We start from the raw sequence: 20,546 nt of genomic DNA, 5'->3' as shown, positions 1-20,546 counted from the left end.
TAAAAGTAATTGAATTTTTGCAAAGCCATTTATTGTAATGCTTTGCTCTTGGGGCTTGTATCAATTGAAATAAAAACCCAGTGGTTTCATTGGAATGGCAGTGCTTCTGCCCAGTCAGTTGACTGTGGTCTCTGGTGTTAGTATTTCTACTATTTCCAGAAGATTCATATTTTTAAAATTGTTTCTTCTATTATAATTTTTAACTAGGAATATTGTGGAAGTTACGTGGGCTATTTCAGGGATGTCACCATTTTCATAGTGCATTAGAGACTTAACTATAGAGACATTTACTCTAAAGACAGTGACATCAGTGTGAGTCAGAGTATGGTCTGTGTTCCCTAAGCACATTGTTTTCTGGGCTTTGTGTTCTGTGTTGGACTGTCTTCCATTCATTTTTATTGATGAAGTTTTGTTCAGATATGTCAGAAACGCATAGTACAGCAAGTGTTTCCTTTATTGCTGAGGAGTTACTGCTTTTCACCAGATTGTGTTCTAAGGTTTGAACTTTAGAATTGTTCACAGTTACATTGAAATTTTATATTTTTCTTCCTTAACAGAAAGGGCTATTGCAAGACATGAAGTCAGAGAAATAGAGCAACGTCATACAGTAGATGGTCCCCGACAAGACGTGACACTGGATGAAGAAGATGATGTGGTAATTATTTATAACAGAGTACCCAAGACTGCCAGCACATCCTTCACAAATATTGCCTATGATCTCTGTGCGAAGAACAAATACCATGTTCTACATATCAATACAACCAAAAATAATCCTGTTATGTCTCTGCAAGATCAGGTAAGCTGTTGAATTTGGGATGTCATTATGAAATGAGGGAAGAGCACAGAAAAATTTTGCTATTGTAAACTTGGGTGATCTGATGTATTTGGCTTTTTTGTCACATTTTCCAATATAAATGAAATCTAATGTTTTCATATTATCTTCATAGAGAATTAATATTACTTCTTAATAGGTTTAGGTTTTTGCTTGGCTACTGCAGGTGGTGTGTGTCTGTTTATTGGACAAAAACAAAGCTAATAAGGGGCATGTCTGGGGTAGAAATGACCTTTGTTGTTATAGCTCGTTTTGCTGTGTAATACAGCTTGCCTGTCATCTCCATCTGCAGTGAATGCAGTCTTACGCAATTTGCTCTCTGAGTAGTGCAGGCACTGTGCCATGCTGTCAGGTCTAGACTTCTGTCTTTGGTACTGGGGCTGGTCAGGTCTCACAGGTGATAAAAAACATACAGAAAAGTGCTTGTAAATAGTTTGCACTGTGAAGGACAAGTCACTTTGCATCCATTAAAAGTTCTCACTAAAATCACTGTAGTACCAGACTAGAAATTATCATGGCTACTGTATTTAAAAAGAGTATTTTAAGAAGATGATGAAGGTTCAGTGCTGTGTTTTTGTTAGGCTGGGCTGAGGAAGCATGTTTATTGGTTTATTTTCATTAATATTTCCTTATCTGTCATGAGTGCTCTTGCAGAGAATCCAGGTTAGAGATCTGAAACATCACTGTCCTCATCCCTGCCTGTAAAACAAATGTTTCCGAACTCTGTACTGCTGGTTGTATGCTGATCACTTAAGTTGATATGCAGCAGAGGCAGGAGCTGCTCTGCATTGCAGCATGTCAGCATTGAGCATTCCAGCTCCTCTAAGTGCATGTCTGCAGGCCAAAGCAGCTCAGCACAGCTGGACTGGGGCAGGGGGAAGCAGATGCTGAAGGCCCTCCACTTCCAGTTCTGTATGTGGGAGAAAGGTTGAGGTAGGGATCTCTGTGCAGAGGAAATAATGGACTTGGGCGATACTGGAATCTGTTTTGTGATAGTGGGGTTGTGTTACTGTGGAGTATTTCCTCCTGTAAAATTGCTTCCTACGTATGAAGGTGATACTGTCATACATGATTACTGTGGTTATCAAGTCTGGTAGACTGTCACTGTGTAGAACAAGTACTAAAGACCAGTGCACTGAGAGCAGAGTGATTTTTCAAAAGATTTAATAAGCCTATGTCTGTTGATTAAAAATCATGCTCAAGTCAGTCATACCTAGGCTGCACTTCAGAAACAAATTCTGCTTCTGTCAAGTTGTGTCTTGAAATGGAGGTCTGTCCTAAAGGATAAGAGGAGTAGTCATTGAATAGGTATAAATTAAACACAGGCTATCTTAAATTTCTACTTCTGTTTGAACTTAAATAAAATTCGTTCTTTGCTGGCTTTGTTTTATAGGAGAGAAACTCTTAATCTTCTCTCTAATAATAATGTATTGAAAAATGAAAATCTGTCTGTGCTGAGCATGTAGACAATACTGTCAGTCCTACCTTCATTTGGTACCATGGTCTTGTCCAAGGTGGTAAATTATATAGTTTAAATAGACACTTGATACTGTTCTTCCTTGGTGGCCGTTAACTGGGACATGTTGACAATGAAGAACTTCATATATTGCACAGTTGTTCAAAGATGCACAAATAATTATTCGTCTTTAATACATGGAGATAACAACTTGCCACTGTAAGTCACTGTGCATAATTCTAGAGATGGCAGGGGTGCTGAGTGGTAGCTGGTGATGTTTACTCTGTGTGGGCTTGGATTAGCATGACACATTCATATGCCACCTTCACCAGTATAGCTTATTTGGGTGCATTAGGTGTATATGTGCCAGTAGTAAAATACATAAACATATCATAGAGACAAAATTGTTCTGTTAGTGATACTGTTAGTTAAAGCAAATCTCCCTAACCAAGGTGACGATTGCCTCGGGCCTGACAGAAGTTTGTAAATCAGTGAGTGTTCTTTTGTGCAGTTTTTCTGCTGTACTTTTTACAAACTACTGTAGTTCTGTAACAGATTTTAAGTTCTCTGTCCATATGTGAAACCTTTACTTCTTGAATGCAGTATGAAAAAAATGATATTTAAATCCACTCTAAATATAGTATGTATCTGATTTGAGATAATCTGATAAGAATTCCTAACATGCATTTTAGTTTCAGGTTTAACTTCTCCCAGCAGCCCTCCTTTCCTTTGCAGCATCTCTGGCAGCAGGATCCTGGGAGCTGCCCCTCTTTCCCCAGGTGTGGCCTTTTCTTTGCAGCAAACTGAGTGCCATGTTTGCCTATATTGTATTCTGACCTGTGTGGTCTGTAGTAGAAACACTTGCTTTTCGTAATCAAGTCAGAGTAGTTGTTTGGTTGAGTTTTATTTGTTGCTTGCATGTTTCACCAGTGACACTTCGTCCATCCAAGAATGCCTGTGGCTATCAGGATGGCATACCAACCACACAAACTTCATTGGTTTTGTAACATGGTGAAGTTTTCATCTAAAACATTTAAAATTAAAGTACTGTTCTGCACTGCAGCATGTATTCTAGATATGTTATTTTAAAAGTGGGTGTGAGGAACATTCTCTGTACTGTTATGAATGCTACAATTATCCAGTGTTACAATCCCTCAGCTTGCTGTTTTCTGATTCTTGGGTTTTTTTCTCCTTCAGTTTCTCTCTCAATTTTTCTCAAAAGAGCAGCATGAAAATACATTATCTTGCTTTCAAGTACATTCTGAAACGGTTTCTCAGAGGACGGTACAGTCATAGTGGCTTTAGTGGTACTTACTTCTTCTGCTACTGCAGGTTTCCGTGTATGTCAGAAGTGGAGCAAGTGAAAAGGCTGCACCGACTCTGTTATGAATAGAAGTACTGTCATGTGCTTGTGAACATTTAAGAATTTTTCTTTTGGAGTTAGATGGTCTACTGAGTATGAGTGCTGCATGTATGCCAATTGAATTTTTCCTTCTGAGAAAGGACTGTTAGTGCAAGGCAGGTATCCTGGCTGTTCTGTGGCTGAACTGGTGAATTCAATCTTTTCACCATCACACAAAATTTTTTCTCAACTGTTCTTGCCTTGAGCTTGTTTGTGGTTGTTCATGGCATGCAGCCAAAGGCATGCTGCTTGCCTGTTTCCAGCATTCCTGACCGTCTGATTCAGATCTAACTCAGACACACTCATGCACACTCAAATTCTTGCACACTAACACATACACACACTCTGACACGCTCACACTGAGAAGTACAGTCATGTGCACACTCATGCCATCAGATACACTCAGACACACAATCACACTCACCCAGGCTCTTGCACACACGCATGTGTGAGGGTGTGTGTGACTCTGAGTGTGTGAGTGTGCATGAGCTCATGTGAGTGTGTGTGGTGAAACTGTAGAGAAGAGGGACCAATGGTTGCAGTTAATGGACAGAGATAAGAACTTAGAGCATCACTTAGTTTGCACACATGGCTTTTTTTCAGACCAGGTATGCTGGTTGGGTTTTTCCTCGTTTTGGCTCACTGGGACTTGTTTTAAATTCCTACTGTCCTAGAAACTGAATGTGTTTAACTTACCTTTCAGGACATCTTATGCCCCTAGAGTGCGTTTGATCTGGCTTTTTAATTCAGTGAACCTCAGCTGATTTCCCACTTACTAAAGGCTGTGAAGCAACTTTGTAGCTGATTATATAAAAGCACCATGAAACAACTTCACAGGAATTCCATTCACGTCTATCTGAACTTCTAAAGTCACCTCAAATTTTATTCGATTGGGCACAGATGGAGAAGCTTTCTCTGTCTCTTGAAAGCTCCAGTATCTGCTAAGCCCTGAAAAGAAAGGTGAAATTGATCATATTTAACAGTATGAAGCAGGGAGCAATATTCATCTCTAACCTAAAATGTGTGAATCCAGACTCATTAGGTTGCCTGTGACCTGGAACAACTCTGGCTTTCGGAACACTGCAAACTGTGGGAGAAAAAAAAATCTCTTACCTGCAGGCTAGTTATAGGTGTTAAAAACTATAGTTCTCAGGGGTTTAGCATGTTGCAGGTCCATCTTAAGACAGATGTAAATGTCACAGGTGTGTTATAAAACCTTCCTAGCCTTCTCTTACCTTGTCTGGTGTTAGAGGCTAGACTATCCAACCTATGTTCATAAAAATTATTTCCATGGCAGACAACAACACAGTAAGACAAAGGCAATAAAGGATTTTTCTAACTTACTGAAAAATCTATGATTTGATGCCAGATGCTGGCATGGGCATCTAAAACAAAAACCTTGGGATTTTGTACTTAACATTACCTTATGTCTAGTCCTAGTCTGTTAGAAATTGAAATCTAGATAATGTGAGATTCCAAAAAGCTCACACTTTAATATGTTGGCTGCACTGCACAGCCTAAATAGCATAACTGGTTTACTTGCAGAGTTGTATCAACCAACCATGACAATTTGGGGTTTGTGGGTGAAGGAATGAAAGGTGATTTATATTTTGTATTTAGGAAATAACTTTGCCAGGTAAAGAAATATTTATAGCTGAGGCTCTACACTGAAAATATCTGGTCATTAACCTTGAAAAGATACAGTTAATGGAAGTGTGGTTTATTTCAGTAGCAGTTAAGGTAGTTCAACTAGATTCAAAGTCCCATATTATCAGTTTGTGCTATGGACAAAACCAGACAGAAGGCCAATGCAGTTTATGAAACACCGTTGTGTAACATTGTGCAGTGCTTTTCAGCTTGATTTGCCACCATTTTCATGTGCAATTTATGCTTTAAATTTTGTAATGCCACAGACTGTGAAACTTGTACACTGAAAAAAATTAATGTTGCCTGTTACTAAAAGGTAATTTAAATTTCTGTTATCTGAGAGTCCAAGAGTCAGTGTTTAAAGAAATAAGTACAGGTTACCAGCCTCTTAAATTGTAGACCATGAGTTTTGCACAATTGAAGAATCAGCAGGCCAGTCTTACCTCTTAAAATCTTCAACTGGTAAATATTATGCTTCAGGACACTCTCGATCCACTTGAACTTACAGAATATTAGTTTGTGTTGTCTTGAGCTCTCAAACTTTTTTGTCTCTCTTGTCTCACCTCAGAATCTTTGTGGTTATCTGTTTCTCTGTATAACAGAAAAGATATTGCAGATGTATAGAGAACACTATCTTTTAATTCACAGCCTCAGAAATGGCGTATCTTTGTCAGACAGCTCAGGCAGTGCAAATTTATCATCTTCTCGTTATTATCCAATTCACTAGTTTTGAAATAACTTTCAGTTACATGCTTTGATGTTAAAATATTCTGTTCATCTAGTAAAGCCAAGCTCTATCAGGATTTGCATGTCCCACTTAATTTGATCACACTCTGGTTTGGGGCATGTGTCTTATTTTGTTCTTTGAAATGTAAAGCTATTCCTATTTTTGTGAAGTTTGCCAATAACTGCTCTATCAGCTCTCATTCAAGGGCTACTTCATGCTTTAGCATGAAAGTTTCACTGAAATGTTAGGCTTAAGGTGACTATTCAAAATAGCAAACTATAGATCTGATTTCCATTACATGCATTTATAACATTTCTGGATTACTTGTGCATTTTGGGATGGAGGAGCAAATGAACCATCAGATTAATTTCATACATCCCAGTAAAAAAGGTCTAAGAACATGCTGTAAATCTGGTACACTTTTATTTGAGGGACTGAATACGGAGCATTGACAATGCCATCAAATATGTACTTGCATTTTTACTGAAAGAATTCTACGTTCCTTTACAATTACAAATAAAATGGACTGACAAAAATATAAATGTTTGTCTTGATGTTTTTGTGGTAGCTTTCCTTGAACTGTCCTTCTGATTGCTGTATTCTGCTTTTGTTTAGTTTCTGATCATTAAATTTGATGATCTAAAATCGGTCATCTGTATGCTTCAGGAAAGTCTATTTTAGGTGGCACAAATTTTTTGATAATATTCAAAATAGACTTTTTTTATCTAACTCATTATACAACTAAAAGCCAGGAAACCCCGTGTATGGAGAAATGTGATGAGCCGTACAGAAACACTTTTTGTTGCCCACTTTCACAGGTCCGATTTGTGAAGAATGTGACTTCCTGGAAGGAGATGAAGCCAGGATTTTACCATGGCCATATATCGTACCTGGACTTCGCCAAGTACGTTCCCGCGGCGGTACCTGCGGCGGGGCTCCGGCCGGGCTGCCGGCGCCCTCTAGCGCCCGGAGCCCGGCACCTGCAGCTTGCTCAGAGCCTCCCGCCGGCCTTCCCAGACGGCCGGCGTTTGGGCTTGATCGTCACCCATTTCTCTTGTCCTCTTGCATGATAAAATGTAGCCGAGTCTCATTTAAAAAAAAAAAAAAAAAGAAAAAAAAAAAGTTTATATACTGGGATTGGTATTCCTTGTCTAAATTCCAAGCTTGTTTTTCTGAAAATCATGGCTTTCCTCTGAAACATTGGCAGTTCTGTTTTAGGATTGGCTTCCCATTTGGGGAAGTTTAACATACTTGTTCTCAAAAATGCTTCATATAAAGAGTAACACCACCTGCCTCTTAAGTTATGTAATTCTTCTCTACCTTAGTATCCCTTTGTACTTTATCAAAAATATGAAAAGTTATATTTTGAAGTAGTTTTCTGGTCTATAATAGTTTGACTTGCTAGAAAAAAGCATTGAAGTAATTCTTGTGGAGTTAAATGCTGCTACTTCTAAAATTAAATAAAATATCATAAAAATCCTCCCATTGACTTCAAAGGTTCAGGATCATATCTTTATTCCCACCTTCATATGTTTCTTTTCTTGTCTTATTTTTGCTTCTGGATCTAAAGCTGTGATCCTCAGTAGCTCAGTCTTAGGAAACCTCCCCTTGAACTGACAAGTCAGTTTTGCTTAAGATGCTTACTAGGCAGTGCTTCATCTTGCACTTGGAGCATGTGGAAAATGATATAAAATTGGAAGTGGAATTTTCAGATCTCAGTGCATTTGACTGTACAAATGATAGTTACTGCTACTTGCTGACTCACTCTGCATTTTTGTTTCTGTGCATTGAAGTATTTATATAAATTCTTTTTTGTATGTAATAATTCCTTTTGTTTAGTCATTCTGCTTAATTTCTCATTCTGTCATGTACACTGATTTTTAATTTGAACTTTTTATTACAAAGAATGAGATGGGGAGGCAAGGCTTGTGCAGATTCCCAATACAGTATGTTATCAGAAAAGGCTAAAAGCTACAGTAGTAGCTGAAAACGACCAGTGGCACCAAGTTTACAAAAAGTAACAGGCAAAAGAAGTTACTTACAGATCAGTCAATCAAATAAAATATATCAAAGTCCATTAGGTTTTTTTTCTCTGCCTTTTTAAAATTAAAATGCTTCAACATGAATAAATGCTTGAACTGAGTAACAGCTTTCTGGTGCAGCAAAGCTGAATGTTATTTTATACATTAGTTCATAAAGCTGAAAACATTTTCAGATACTGGAACTCCCAGAATTAAAATATTTTACATCTAGAAAGCATCTAAGCAATTTCACAGATTTCTTTCATCTGCATCTTCCTTCCGGGACTGTGTTATCCTTGTCTTTGTTGTTTGTTATCCTTTCACCTGAGTGATTTTTTTTTTTTCCCTACAACAGCTTGCTTTCTCATACTTTGGGTTTTCATTATTAAAATAATATCTTGAGTACGCTGGTTGTGCTTGGCAAGGCCCACACCTTTAAGGCTGTGAGGTATGTTCTTATAATGAACATTCTTGTAGTTAAGTGTAAAATATTTCAGAAGAGTCAATGCTTCCATATACATAGACATCAGACTTAGGTCCACTGTCAAATATCAGAAGTACCTCTTAAAATATGCTGAAAATTAAAGTACCATATTCCATTGATAACTCAGAGTATTGAGGACAGGTTATTGTAATCCATCCATGTAGAAATTACAGTAATAAAATTTTAAATTTTTTCCCTTTTCTTTTTGTCTTTTAAAATTTCTTATCCATTCTTTTTCCCCATTTTCTCTGGTAAATAGTTGGGAAAAAAGTTCTTTGACAATGCAATTGCCAATTCATTATCATTATTAGTAAAGTTACAGTAATAACTTATGTTACTAGTAGGTTTATGTTACTGTAACTGAAACTAGTTCTGCAAGCTGGTGTGCAAATGCAGGTGATTGTACAATCCAGCACAAGCATTTCTTGTAAATGAAAATGTAATTTTCATTTAACTCGCGGATATGTGCTGTTCATTGGTTGAGTCTGCTGCTGTATGGAAATAGTTTGTTACAAAATGGTTTGTTACGGCTTCCTCAGCATTTGCAGTCATCTGTGGAAGGGGACAGGTGCATGTCTCATGCATTTCAGTGGACCTTAAAGAGGGTGTAGTCGAGGCATGGACTTCACATCAGAATGGTTGAAACATTCACACCCTCTACACTGCAGGCTCTGGGAAGTCAGAGCTGGCATGCAGACAGATGTCAGCAATTCGGCCTTTGAGTGCTTCAGTCTGACTCATTGGTACTCTACTGGCAGCACTGGAGAATCAATTGCTCTTTCTGTTGCCTTTAACAATTTCTCTGTCTGTAGTGCTGGTTTTTGGCAAAAGCAATGCCTGTTAATTGGGTTTTTTCCTAACTTCCTCCTTTCTGCTGCTTTTGCTAAATTTCTGTTCTTCAGCTTTTCAACTTAATGTTTCTCATATGCATAGTATCTGGTAGTAAAATGTACCCCTTTAAAAATCATAGTACTGCATCTTAAAACTATGAGTACTCTGTTTTAGCCAAGCTAGGAGGCATGAATGGCCCTCTTTCGATGTAGAACGCTTTCCCGGTTTGCATAGGAACAGAAGAGATCTTTTTTTCCCAGCTTCTAGCTTTACTTTAGGGCACTTGACACACTTGCAATTTCCATTGTGATATAAACTCTTTAATATTTGGATACCATAATTATTTGCCACAGCACTTCTCAAATGGAAAAGAAAATAAAACTGAGAAATGTATTGTAAAAGCTGACTTAAACATAGATGGTTTTGAAATGTAGCATTTGCACAAAACAGTTTGGTGGTTTAAATTTTTCTCCTCTGTCACATGAGCTAACCACCTCATTTCATGAGGCTTCTGTTTGTACTGGAGTACATCAGAATTTGCGAAGGGTAAATGTCTAAGGGAAAATTTAATATCTTTCAATAGAGAACTTAATATGGTTATAGATACCATCTTAGACTTATATTTAATAAGCATAGCTGTATGCATTCAACCCAGGCAATGGATGGGCTCTGAGCTCTGCCTTCCTGCTGTTAATATCTCTGACAACTGGAGACCTGCCAGGAAAACCACTCATAGCATTGCAAAGCCCAGTTCGCAAGGCAGGAACTCAACATCAAACTTCTTGTACTAATTATAAACATGTACATGGCTGCTAAACTGGTTAAGGCATGTCTAGAGTCAGGATGGTTGTGTAAACATGTTTAGTACCTATTTGTGTGACAATATATCTGTTTTGTTTGTTTCTTTAATAATAAATCCTTAAAATCATAATCCTAGGCAGACTGAAATTGAACTTACTTTCCCATCCATGTAACGCACTGGATATGAGGATGAAAAGAAGCGATCATTAAACTTCCTCTCACTATCATATATTCTGTGTATAGATTTCAGTTGTAGCAATAAAGACAGGCTTTTATATATTAGATGAGAAGCTTTGATTTGTCCATTGAAAGATGTTTTTTTCCTCTTTTACTTTAGATTTGGTGTTAAAAAGAAACCAATTTACATAAATGTCATAAGAGATCCTATAGAACGCCTAGTTTCTTATTATTACTTTCTGCGCTTTGGAGATGATTACAGACCAGGGCTACGGAGGCGAAAACAGGGGGATAAAAAGGTAAAGTACACCCAACAATATATGCTTAACTTAATAAAATTAATGTGAAAACAATTTTTTAAATGCCCTGATAAAAGCCAACTTGTTCTTTTATCAGCCTTGGTGGTAATGGTGGCTTTGTAAGTTATATTCTACATTTCCTGTCCATACTGGAGCAGAACATGACATTAGTAGGTTCTTTGTACCCTTATAAATTCACCATATGTTGCAATTTATTAAAAAAATTAAATGAAATATTTTTTAATTGTTATTAGGTCCAGAATTATAATTATCAAATTTGGCTTATCCTCCTATGTAAGAAGGCTACATCTCTTCTTGTTGAAGACTGAGACACATTTTTTCACCAAAAGCTGTAGAACTGCTGATGCTTTGGCTTTGTTGTTTATTTTCATATAATTAGCAACCCAGTTTATTCTATTTTTTTTTTAAATGGAAACATTTCAGTGTCTTTTTGGAAACTGTGAAGCATGATACATAAATTTCTGTACTTCCTCCTTGTGTCTTAGGTGGCTGAAGATAAGTTCAGGTTAGCACATTCAAACATCGACTACTAATACAGTTTCAGGATGGCAACATCATTCAGGTTTCATAATGGATTTGTTCCAGAAAGAATCTATACATCCACTGTCATGCTTTGCAGTATGATGTTTTTTGTCCATGTTGGTTTGAATTTTTCTAGTATTTGGAAGAAAAGCAGGGTATTAAATGTACGGCTTACAAAGCTGTAGCTTTGTGGAATCCTACAAAATGTAATGAGTTTTTGTACTTTACAGGGCCGAGCACTTTATACAGTTTCAGTGACAATATTTTCTTAAGCTGATGCTGTTTTTCTGTTATGTTGATAATTTAATTTGTTGATAAGTGCTGCTTGGGTACCAAGAGACATTGAAAAAATAACCAAAAATCACACTAAATACAGCTTAGTCTATAAACGCCATAACAACTAATAAATGGGAGTAATCATTTTGTGTGCTGCTCCCATCTAAATAGTGCTTTTTAAATATTGGGAACAGACCACTCCTCTTTTCTTTCCAGTTGGGAACTAACTGCTCCTCTGTTATTTAGGATTTAGCGCCATCTTCAGCTACTGCATTTCAGTTTGCCCAGGCATCCTGCAGCACAGCAGCATAGGAAGAGGAAAGCTTCAAGAATAAATTGAAATTAAGCTTAAAATTTGTCTTTTTAGAACTAGCTAAACAGATGAACAGGTGATACAATATGATATCATAAAGGCAATTTTGAAAAGAGAGATAGGATCTCATCTTTTGTAGCCTGTCTTTCTCTTTCCAGCTGGAGGTCAGTCACTTGGAAACCTGAGCATGCTGCCAAGTCTGAGCTGTTCGAGGACATAAAACTTACTAAAATGAGTGAAATTTAACAGTGTTTATTTTAATTTTGAATTATAATCCAAATAACGTGGTTTAGGTAGTCACTGGAAAACGTGCCAGAAATTCTTAGTGTTGCTGCTTGATAGACTGCACTCTAAGCTTTGATTTGCTGGGAAAAAGGTCAAATGCATTCCTGTTTATAATGCTTGCAATGCATTGCATTATTTATTTTATGTTTTTCTATTGAAGATGCTTTTTTCATTTTGTTGCTATGATACCACTTTATTTAGGTCTGAGAGACTTAGTTGTTATACAGATTTAACATGTTCTGTTAAATTCTGTTAAATCATCTTCTGATTTAAGCATTTCAAGTTCATTTGAAGTGAAATTGATTTACTATATCAAACTTCTAGCTTCTTTCATTTAAATCAGGTAGTACTATTTTTCCAAAGTGTCCCTGGGGAGCTGTCCATATATAGACTATGTAAGTTTTGTATACATTAGTTCTAAAATTCAGTAAGCTCAGAAATGGATTGAGCCAATTGCATTGTCTTTATTCTAGTATGTGTTACAGTAGATTCATGAAAAGCTCTTCAAATGAAAAGTAGGGAAGGTCAGAAAATACTTCTATTGGAAGTCAGTTGTTTTATCAGTGGAAACGAATCTCAATGCACTTTATACTCTTGTCCCCTCCTAGTCCATAGCACAGCATTTATACAGAAGAATTTTTAACTAGGTTGATTTCTGTATCCCTGTGCTTCCAGTCATAGATAGCTTGGCTCTAAATGCACAGTCTGTAGAGGCAAGGTTATTTTATAATAAAATCTCTGGATGGAGCAGCCAAGGTAGGTGCATAAGAGGAAGTGTGGAAGGAAGTCTGTCCTATTTCAGCCTACTTAGAAAATGGCTTGCTTCCTTTTGCTTATTAACTGTAAAATAACCTGCAGGTATAAGCACAGAAATCTTTCTTTACACAGATGCCAGTTCATTTTTAGTATAAGCATTCATAATTTAGGAGGTACATTTAACAATAGATCAGTGCAGAATTTCTCTAGAGAACTATGCTAGGGAATGCATACCAATGTCTTGTTTTCCTGCTTAAGCTGTGTTTTTATCTATGATGTGCAACATGTACAAGCTATTCTAAACTCAGAGTTCAATGTGAACCAGGGCACCACAGTTTACTCCCTACTTTGGCATAGGATCAGTAATTTTTTTAAATTATCTCATAAACTTCACCTCAAAATAGAAGCAAATTATGTTGTTCTTGTTTTTCACTACAAGTAATTAAACAAATGTGTTTTTACATAGTTGCTTTGAACAGAAACTTGTAATTATACTGAAGAAGCAGTCTCAAAAGTTGTCTGTTATCTGTTGGTTTTTTTTTTTTAATATATCCTAGATACAAACCTTATATCTTGATTAGAAATATCATAAATACTTCCTTTATGGTGACACAGTAAAGCACTTACAAATTCCTTACAGTACTAATGGAGTTCCTGTTGTAATTCCTATGTTCCTTGTCATTCCTATGTTACTGCAGTTGAAACTCTGTTACTACAGCTGTATATCCATGTAGAGAGCAATATTGTATGGGATATTCTGTTATGCCCTGAAAAACTTCAGTTCTTCTGATTGCCAAAACAAAATTAGTCTCTGAAATGGAAGTTATTTGTCATAATTAAAATGTAATAGAACCTTGTTTAATCTAAAACATGCACAATGTTCTGTGTTATAAACATCCAGCTGTTGCAGATCACACAATTCCAGATGGCATTTGATGCTGTATCTTTAGTGACTTCTTTTATAGGGGAAAACAATTATGCTAACACTTATTGACTGTTTTTGCTAGTTTTGACAAATAGCCTTTGCTAAAGTTATATCAAAGGTATATCAGTGTATCAGGTAAGATCAATTGTTCATTAGTTGTAACCATAAAAGACTGTCCAAGTCCTGTTTAGTTGAGACAATAGATCATCCTAATAACACTGTGAAAGCAAGGCTTGAATTTACTTTTTTTCTAGAGCATCATATATGTGTTTTTCTGTCCCCACCACATTTAGCAACTAACCAGTTTGAGATGTTTGATACATGTATGAGATTTTAAAGCTCAGCTCATTTTCGTCTTTGTTGCAGACCTTTGATGAGTGTGTGGCAGCTGGAGGTTCCGACTGTGCTCCAGAGAAACTTTGGCTTCAAATTCCATTCTTCTGTGGCCACAGCTCAGAATGCTGGTAGGGAAATAAATGTAGCTTGTTTGTCAAGTACATCAGTGCTGAAATCTAAACTTTAACAAATTTCAATATGTAGTCCAGTTGATAAAAATGTGAGGCAGCGTGAAGCAGTGGATACTTGAGTAATGTGTTTTCTGTTGAAAATGGATTTGCTGAAACAGTTTTAAAGTTCTTTAAACTAGCAGTATGTTAAAATACTGTATCACTAGTGCTATGAGGGAAAACATATGTTTTCAGTTTTAAAAATAATTTTTGCAGATTTAGAGTCATGACATTTTTCTCTTATGTCAGACTACAGTATCCTTTTGGAATGGAGATATTTTAGTTCAAGCTCCTAAAGTTCCTGGGGAGTACACAATAATTGTGATAAGGATAAATTTATCTTTTTAAACCTTTACCAGATATCCAGTAGTCAATGCTACTTAGCAGAAACAAAATCAAATGGTGTCCATCTATCGATACAACATATTGTATAATAATGACAAAGACTTTAAAAAGCTCTTCAGCAAAAAAACCCCCATAGATTATTTGAACGATTCTGAGTGGTATCAAGGGCAATTATTTGTCAAAGGTACTGTTCATTCAAACACAAGCAAAGTAAATGGCCACTTGGGAGCTTCTCTGTCAGTGCCTGTTGCTCAGACCTATCTACTCTCTGGCCATGCGGAGAAGCAGAGAAAGGTGCAAAAGGGAAGGTGTGTTCTTGCCAGATTTCTGGTATCTAGTGTGAAAGTGGAGACGGTATTAATATAGAGACAGTGTAAATCCTTGAAAAATTTTCTTGAATAGAGGCATTAAGCATACACACACACACACACACATATGCCGCATATTTTTGTTGAGACTCTTTTATAAGTAGAGGACTCACATTTTTAGGTAAGAACACAGATGAGAGAAACTGGAAAGGGAAATGAAGTTAGGATGGTTATAACTTGGACTAAGTCTTGCCTTTCCTATACAAATGTCCTGTTGTGAAGTAATCTCTATCTAGGGACCAAGGATTGTTGGCTGACATCAGAATTTGCTATAATTGTTCTCTGTCATTTTAGGAATGTGGGAAGCAGATGGGCTTTGGAACAAGCCAAATACAATCTGATTAATGAATACTTCCTTGTGGGAGTTACTGAAGAGCTTGAAGACTTTATCATGTTATTGGAGGCAGCTTTGCCCCGGTTCTTCAGGGGTGCCACAGAACTATACAGGACAGGTATTTAAATAGTTGATTTCCACGGATCTTTTCATCTACTTACTACCTTTTTTAAGTGTGAATTCTTTAGATCTAGATGAATAGCTTTGAGTCTCTGCCAGATTTGTCTCTCAGCTGGATCATGCTCCTACATAAAGGAAAAACTCTTTTTTTGAAGATTCTCAGTTTTCGTTCGTTCTTTCGTTCTTTCTTTCATTCTTTTGTTCATTCTTTCTCTCTCTCTTTCTCTCTTTCTCTCTTTCTCTCTTTCTCTCTTTCTCTCTTTCTCTCCTTCTCTCCTTCTCTCCTTCTCTCCTTCTCTCCTTCTCTCCTTCTCTCCTTCTCTCTCTCCTTCTCTCTCTCCTTCTCTCTCTCCTTCTCTCTCTCCTTCTCTCTCTCCTTCTCTCTCTCCTTCTCTCTCTCCTTCTCTCTCTCCTTCTCTCTCTCCTTCTCTCTCTCCTTCTCTCTCTCCTTCTCTCTCTCCTTCTCTCTCTCCTTCTCTCTCTCCTTCTCTCTCTCCTTCTCTCTCTCCTTCTCTCTCTCCTTCTCTCTCTCCTTCTCTCTCTCCTCTCTCTCCTTCTCTCTCTCCAGGGAGGTGCTAGTCCAAGTATCTTGCCACCTTAAACTAACTGTAAATATTTAAGTCTGGGGTAAATGCAAATGTGTAGGTATACAGCATGTTACATTGTGATGTGTTTGTAACAGAATATTTTTTTAAGGTTTTTGCAGTGGCTTCAGTTTCATAAAGTGGCTGATGTGGCAGATTTCCATTTCCTCAGAAGCCCTGCTGGAATTAACTGTGCTCAGTGCAGCCTGGTTGGCTGGGCAATAAAGCCTGAGGGATGCAGAGACCCAAGTAGATGTTTATCTTCCTGCACTCCTAGCTACAACAAGTAGCTCAGTTTCTAGGAGCTGGCCATGCGATTTATGATGAAGAAAAGATCTATCTTAGCAGGACTTCTTTCTGCAAATAGAGCGAGAAAGGGATCTGGTGTACTGAGCCTAGATATGTAGTATTAACAAGTTAATTACAAAGCAGCAGCACTCCTTGGGGAAAATCTGGTCATCATTTTGGTCATCTTTGTCTTAGAAACTGTGCAGCAGGGATCTGGCATATGTATCATTTATGATAAGACTATAGTATCCTATTTAGATGGGAGAATAATTGTTTACATGCTATTAGTAGAGATTATATTTTGATAAGAAATAGACAATTGAAATCACATGAAAACAAGACTTTTTTTCTCTTTTATGGAGAGCTACAGAGAGCTACACCAGAACAGTGGGGTTTTCATAGTCTGAGATGAATATAACCTTCTCTGGAGGTATTTAAAAGATGTAAAGAAGTGGTGGAGATATTTAAAAGATGTGTAGGTGTGGCATTCAGGGACATGGCTGACTGGGACAGTGTTAGGTTTGTGGTTGGACTCAATGACCCTAAATGTTTTTTCCAACCTAAATGTTTCTTTGGTTCTATGAAAGAAGTCTCTCCTGCAGTCCCTAAAATTCTTAACAGTTGATACCAGATTAACATCTAAATAATTGAAACACTAGTTTTGCTCCATGTAGGTTATATGGAGTAATCTTATTCCTTAAGTGAATGTTCATTTCCTGAGTTTATTAGAGCAAACAGGAGGAATTGAAAGAATGGATGCAAGATTCATAAACATTTAGTGAGATGGGCTGCAGTTTTCCAACTCTACATGTTATGTTAATAAATTTTGGATTAAAGCCTGCTCCTTCTGATGCAGTTTATCAACACACTGAGAATCTAAAAACTCTGTAAATAACAAAGGACTGTAAACATTTTTTGAGCGGGTGAACTTGAAAGTGAAGTTATTGCTTTATTTTGCATTTAGGAAAGAAGTCGCATCTTAGGAAAACAACTGAGAAAAAACTTCCCACAAAAGAAACTATTGCCAAGCTACAGCAGTCTGAAATCTGGAAAATGGAGAATGAGTTCTATGAATTTGCACTGGAGCAATTTCAGTTTGTCAGAGCACATGCAGTTCGGGAAAAAGATGGAGAATTGTATATTCTGGCTCAAAACTTTTTCTATGAAAAGATTTACCCTAAATCAAACTAAGAATGCTATACTGTTAGATTTATGGACCTAAATCTTTGGTCACATCATCATCTTAGTCTTCAGCCATGGAAACTAGATTGCTTGTAGACCTCCAAGACATTTCTTTACACGAGAAAAGTGGGTTGTGGATCACCTCCAGGGCTTTGGATATAGCTGTGTTGGTAATCCAGAAGCAAAGGCTTCATTTCTTTTATCTAACTAATACTTTCAGTGGGAATCAATATCCTTAACCTGAAGAAATCTACACGGTAATTTGGAGCAATTAATACATGGCAGTTCTATTTGAAAATATAAACAATCAAAAAAACACTTTTGTTGATGCTCTTTTTAATTTTCAGAGCAATTTATTTTCATTTATACTTCTGTGAAGACGAAATCATTTTCCCCAGCTTTCGACATGGAAATTTTGGTTGTATACAGTATGAGTAGTCCTGATAACTGGTTGACATCTGTGCTTTGTTTTTGAGAATCATGTCACGTGATATTAATTGGGATGGTTAATCATGTTCTGCTGAGAAATGCTGCTGCTGCTGGAATTGCCCATATTTATATATGTGGTTTTATTAAAAAATTACAACTACTCATTAGTGTTAAAATGTCATTTTCATATTAAGATTGTAAAAAGCTAAAGAATCAGAACAGTGGGGTTTGGGGTTGTTTTGTTTTGTTTTGTTTAATCACCACCACCACTGACTGAGGTTGGGAAAACTACAAAGAAATTTGGTATTGTCTGCAGTTCTAGTTGATCCTTACACAGTGGTATAAAAATTGTAAATTCAGTAAGTTTCTCCATGGATTCTTTGTAATAATTGTAAACTGAGGTATTGGTGAATCCATATTATGACTCTATTAGTGAGCTGTGGTATGGCTAGGGTTTTCCTACTACTTCAATACTTTTATCTGTAGAATATTTTTACTGAGGTGCTTTATAACGTGTTTTAAAGCATTGCATTTACAAAAGGAGTAAAATGCTGTAAATACTGCTTATTTTATGTATTTGGACCAAAAGTAACTAGTTTAAAGTGGGGTTTTTTGCACCGATTCTGTTATGTGTGAAGTGAAAAACATCACATCTACTTCCTGGTTGAGTTAACTGTTGGACATTGCTGAAACGCACTTCAGTGACCTCTCTGACTTCAATACCAGAATATTTTCCAGGGATTCTCTTTACAGAAATGTAGTCTTCATCCATTTATTAGGATAAGAGAGCAAGAAGAAAAATATCATATGCGGTCTGGTTGGGAAAGATGCAGTGAACTTGATTGACATAATTGTATTTATGTAACTGCCTTACGTGACTGTTGTAAATTTGTGAGTTACCATTATTAACAATGTGAAACACCTGGCAGATTAAGTAAATTGAAATTTGAGAACAGATGTTTGAGGCCACTGCATTATAGCAAATGGCCATGGAGCACTGCGAGAAGTTTTCGTATTGAATTTTCTTAAAGATATGAAAATTTACACAACTTCCACCTGCCTTTTCCTAAAAGTGCTTTTCACAGGATTTGATTGGGAAGGCACTGAGGAGATAAAGAAAGGAATGGTGGGAAAGGTTTAAGTTCCTACAGTATGATGCTGAAGGTTTAGTTTAAAATTACTGAGTGGAGTTTCTTTAACCAGCTTGTTCTTGTAATGAAAACAAAGGAAATGAAAAATGGTCTGTGAACTGGATGTCTGCAGCCAAAAGCAACAGCCCAATTACAGAGAGGATAACGGGAGACTATCAAGTACATCTTGCAGTTTCTTTGTTTTCTTAGATTTTTCCGTTCTGACTTTAAAATAGATCTCTCTTTGTTCTTCCCAAATAATCAGGGAAGTTCCTTCTCATAAGTTACCATTTATATAGCATGAACCATGCATAAGCCTTCCTGTTCTAGTTCTTGTCTGTTGCCATCAATAATAATGCCAACATGTTTGGATATAGGATGTGTTAGGTCACACATGAAGACATGTTTCCTAGCTCATGAAAGGAACTGAGGAGTCAAACACAAAAAGTAGTAAATGGAGATCTAAAAGTTTTCATTGAAAAGCAGTCACTTTTTAAAAAAAAATTAAATATTTATAATCACAGGAAAGATTTCCACTCAGTGATAGTTTTATAGTAGATTTTTTTTACAATGTGGTTCTCTTTCAGAATAATTCAGATTAGTTTACCTTCTTGAATCTCCTTCAGAATTTTCAGCAGAGCACCTCTAAGAGAGCTGAAGAGCTTGCTAAGTGAAAAGGAAAATATTCATCTATGTAATGATATAGGTATGTAGACAAATGCTTCTCTATTGACAAGAAAACAATAGACAAAACTTCTACTGATTTCAGTAGGGTCTACAGAAGCTTCTTTATTCTGTAAGCAGTTTTGAAAGCTATGATTCTTTTTTTCCAGGATTTAAAATTTCTTAATTACGAGTCTCCAATAACAAAACCAATAGAACAATGCAATTTTTTTTTACTTTTAAAAGAGCAATATATTTTTCATAGTTCATGTAAGATAAAACATTTTATTTAATCAGATATCACTTCCTGTTCTTTGCTGTGAACTGTCAAGGTTGAGACAAGAATTTTAGGAATATTTTTTAGAAATGTTAGTAACAATTGGAGCGGTACTCATTCCAGATGTACTCACAAAATGTGATCATCTGTAGAACACAGGAAGAACCAAGACCGTCTACTTTTATATCTAGTGCAACCATTAAAGACGACTGTGAACTTGGAATAATTTGAATTTAGAACGATCTGGATTTCCTAAAAGACAGTTTAGGAAAAGAGCTTTACAGATTTCTAATAATCTGTTCTATTCATCTTCTGTTTGGAAATAGAAACAATCCGAGTTATTGCCATTAAAAATATTTTACGGTATATAAAAATGATTTATCTAATGTATTTTCCCTTAATAACTTAGAGAGGAAAGCAGCAATATGTGAATTTTTGTTTTTGCAGGTTGTATGATCAGTAAACTACTATGCAGCCTCCTGAACACAGATCTTTTAACTGAAGTCACTGTACTCTCCTAGAGGAATGAGATTGGCTTTTTGCAG

At 36.6% G+C, this 20,546-nt stretch overlaps 1 protein-coding gene across 1 annotated transcript in view; it reads left to right on the top strand.

Moving 5' to 3' along the window:
- The window catches only part of HS2ST1 (heparan sulfate 2-O-sulfotransferase 1), a 77,391-nt gene extending 59,300 nt beyond the window's left edge, over positions 1–18,091 (top strand). Inside the window, exons 2-7 of the mRNA XM_058842776.1 lie at positions 558–796; positions 6,883–6,968; positions 10,539–10,677; positions 14,142–14,239; positions 15,289–15,446; positions 17,285–18,091. Of these exons, the coding sequence (XP_058698759.1) occupies positions 558–796; positions 6,883–6,968; positions 10,539–10,677; positions 14,142–14,239; positions 15,289–15,446; positions 17,285–17,511 (947 nt within the window). The 3' untranslated portion in view covers positions 17,512–18,091. The remainder of the gene's footprint in view (positions 1–557; positions 797–6,882; positions 6,969–10,538; positions 10,678–14,141; positions 14,240–15,288; positions 15,447–17,284) is intronic.
- Positions 18,092–20,546: the final 2,455 nt, after the last annotated feature.

Source organism: Poecile atricapillus, chromosome 7 (genome assembly GCF_030490865.1).
Source record: "Poecile atricapillus isolate bPoeAtr1 chromosome 7, bPoeAtr1.hap1, whole genome shotgun sequence".
Lineage (NCBI taxonomy): Eukaryota > Metazoa > Chordata > Aves > Passeriformes > Paridae > Poecile > Poecile atricapillus.
The sequence above is the reverse complement of the archived record's forward strand: the minus strand, read 5'-3'. Positions and strand labels throughout refer to the sequence as shown.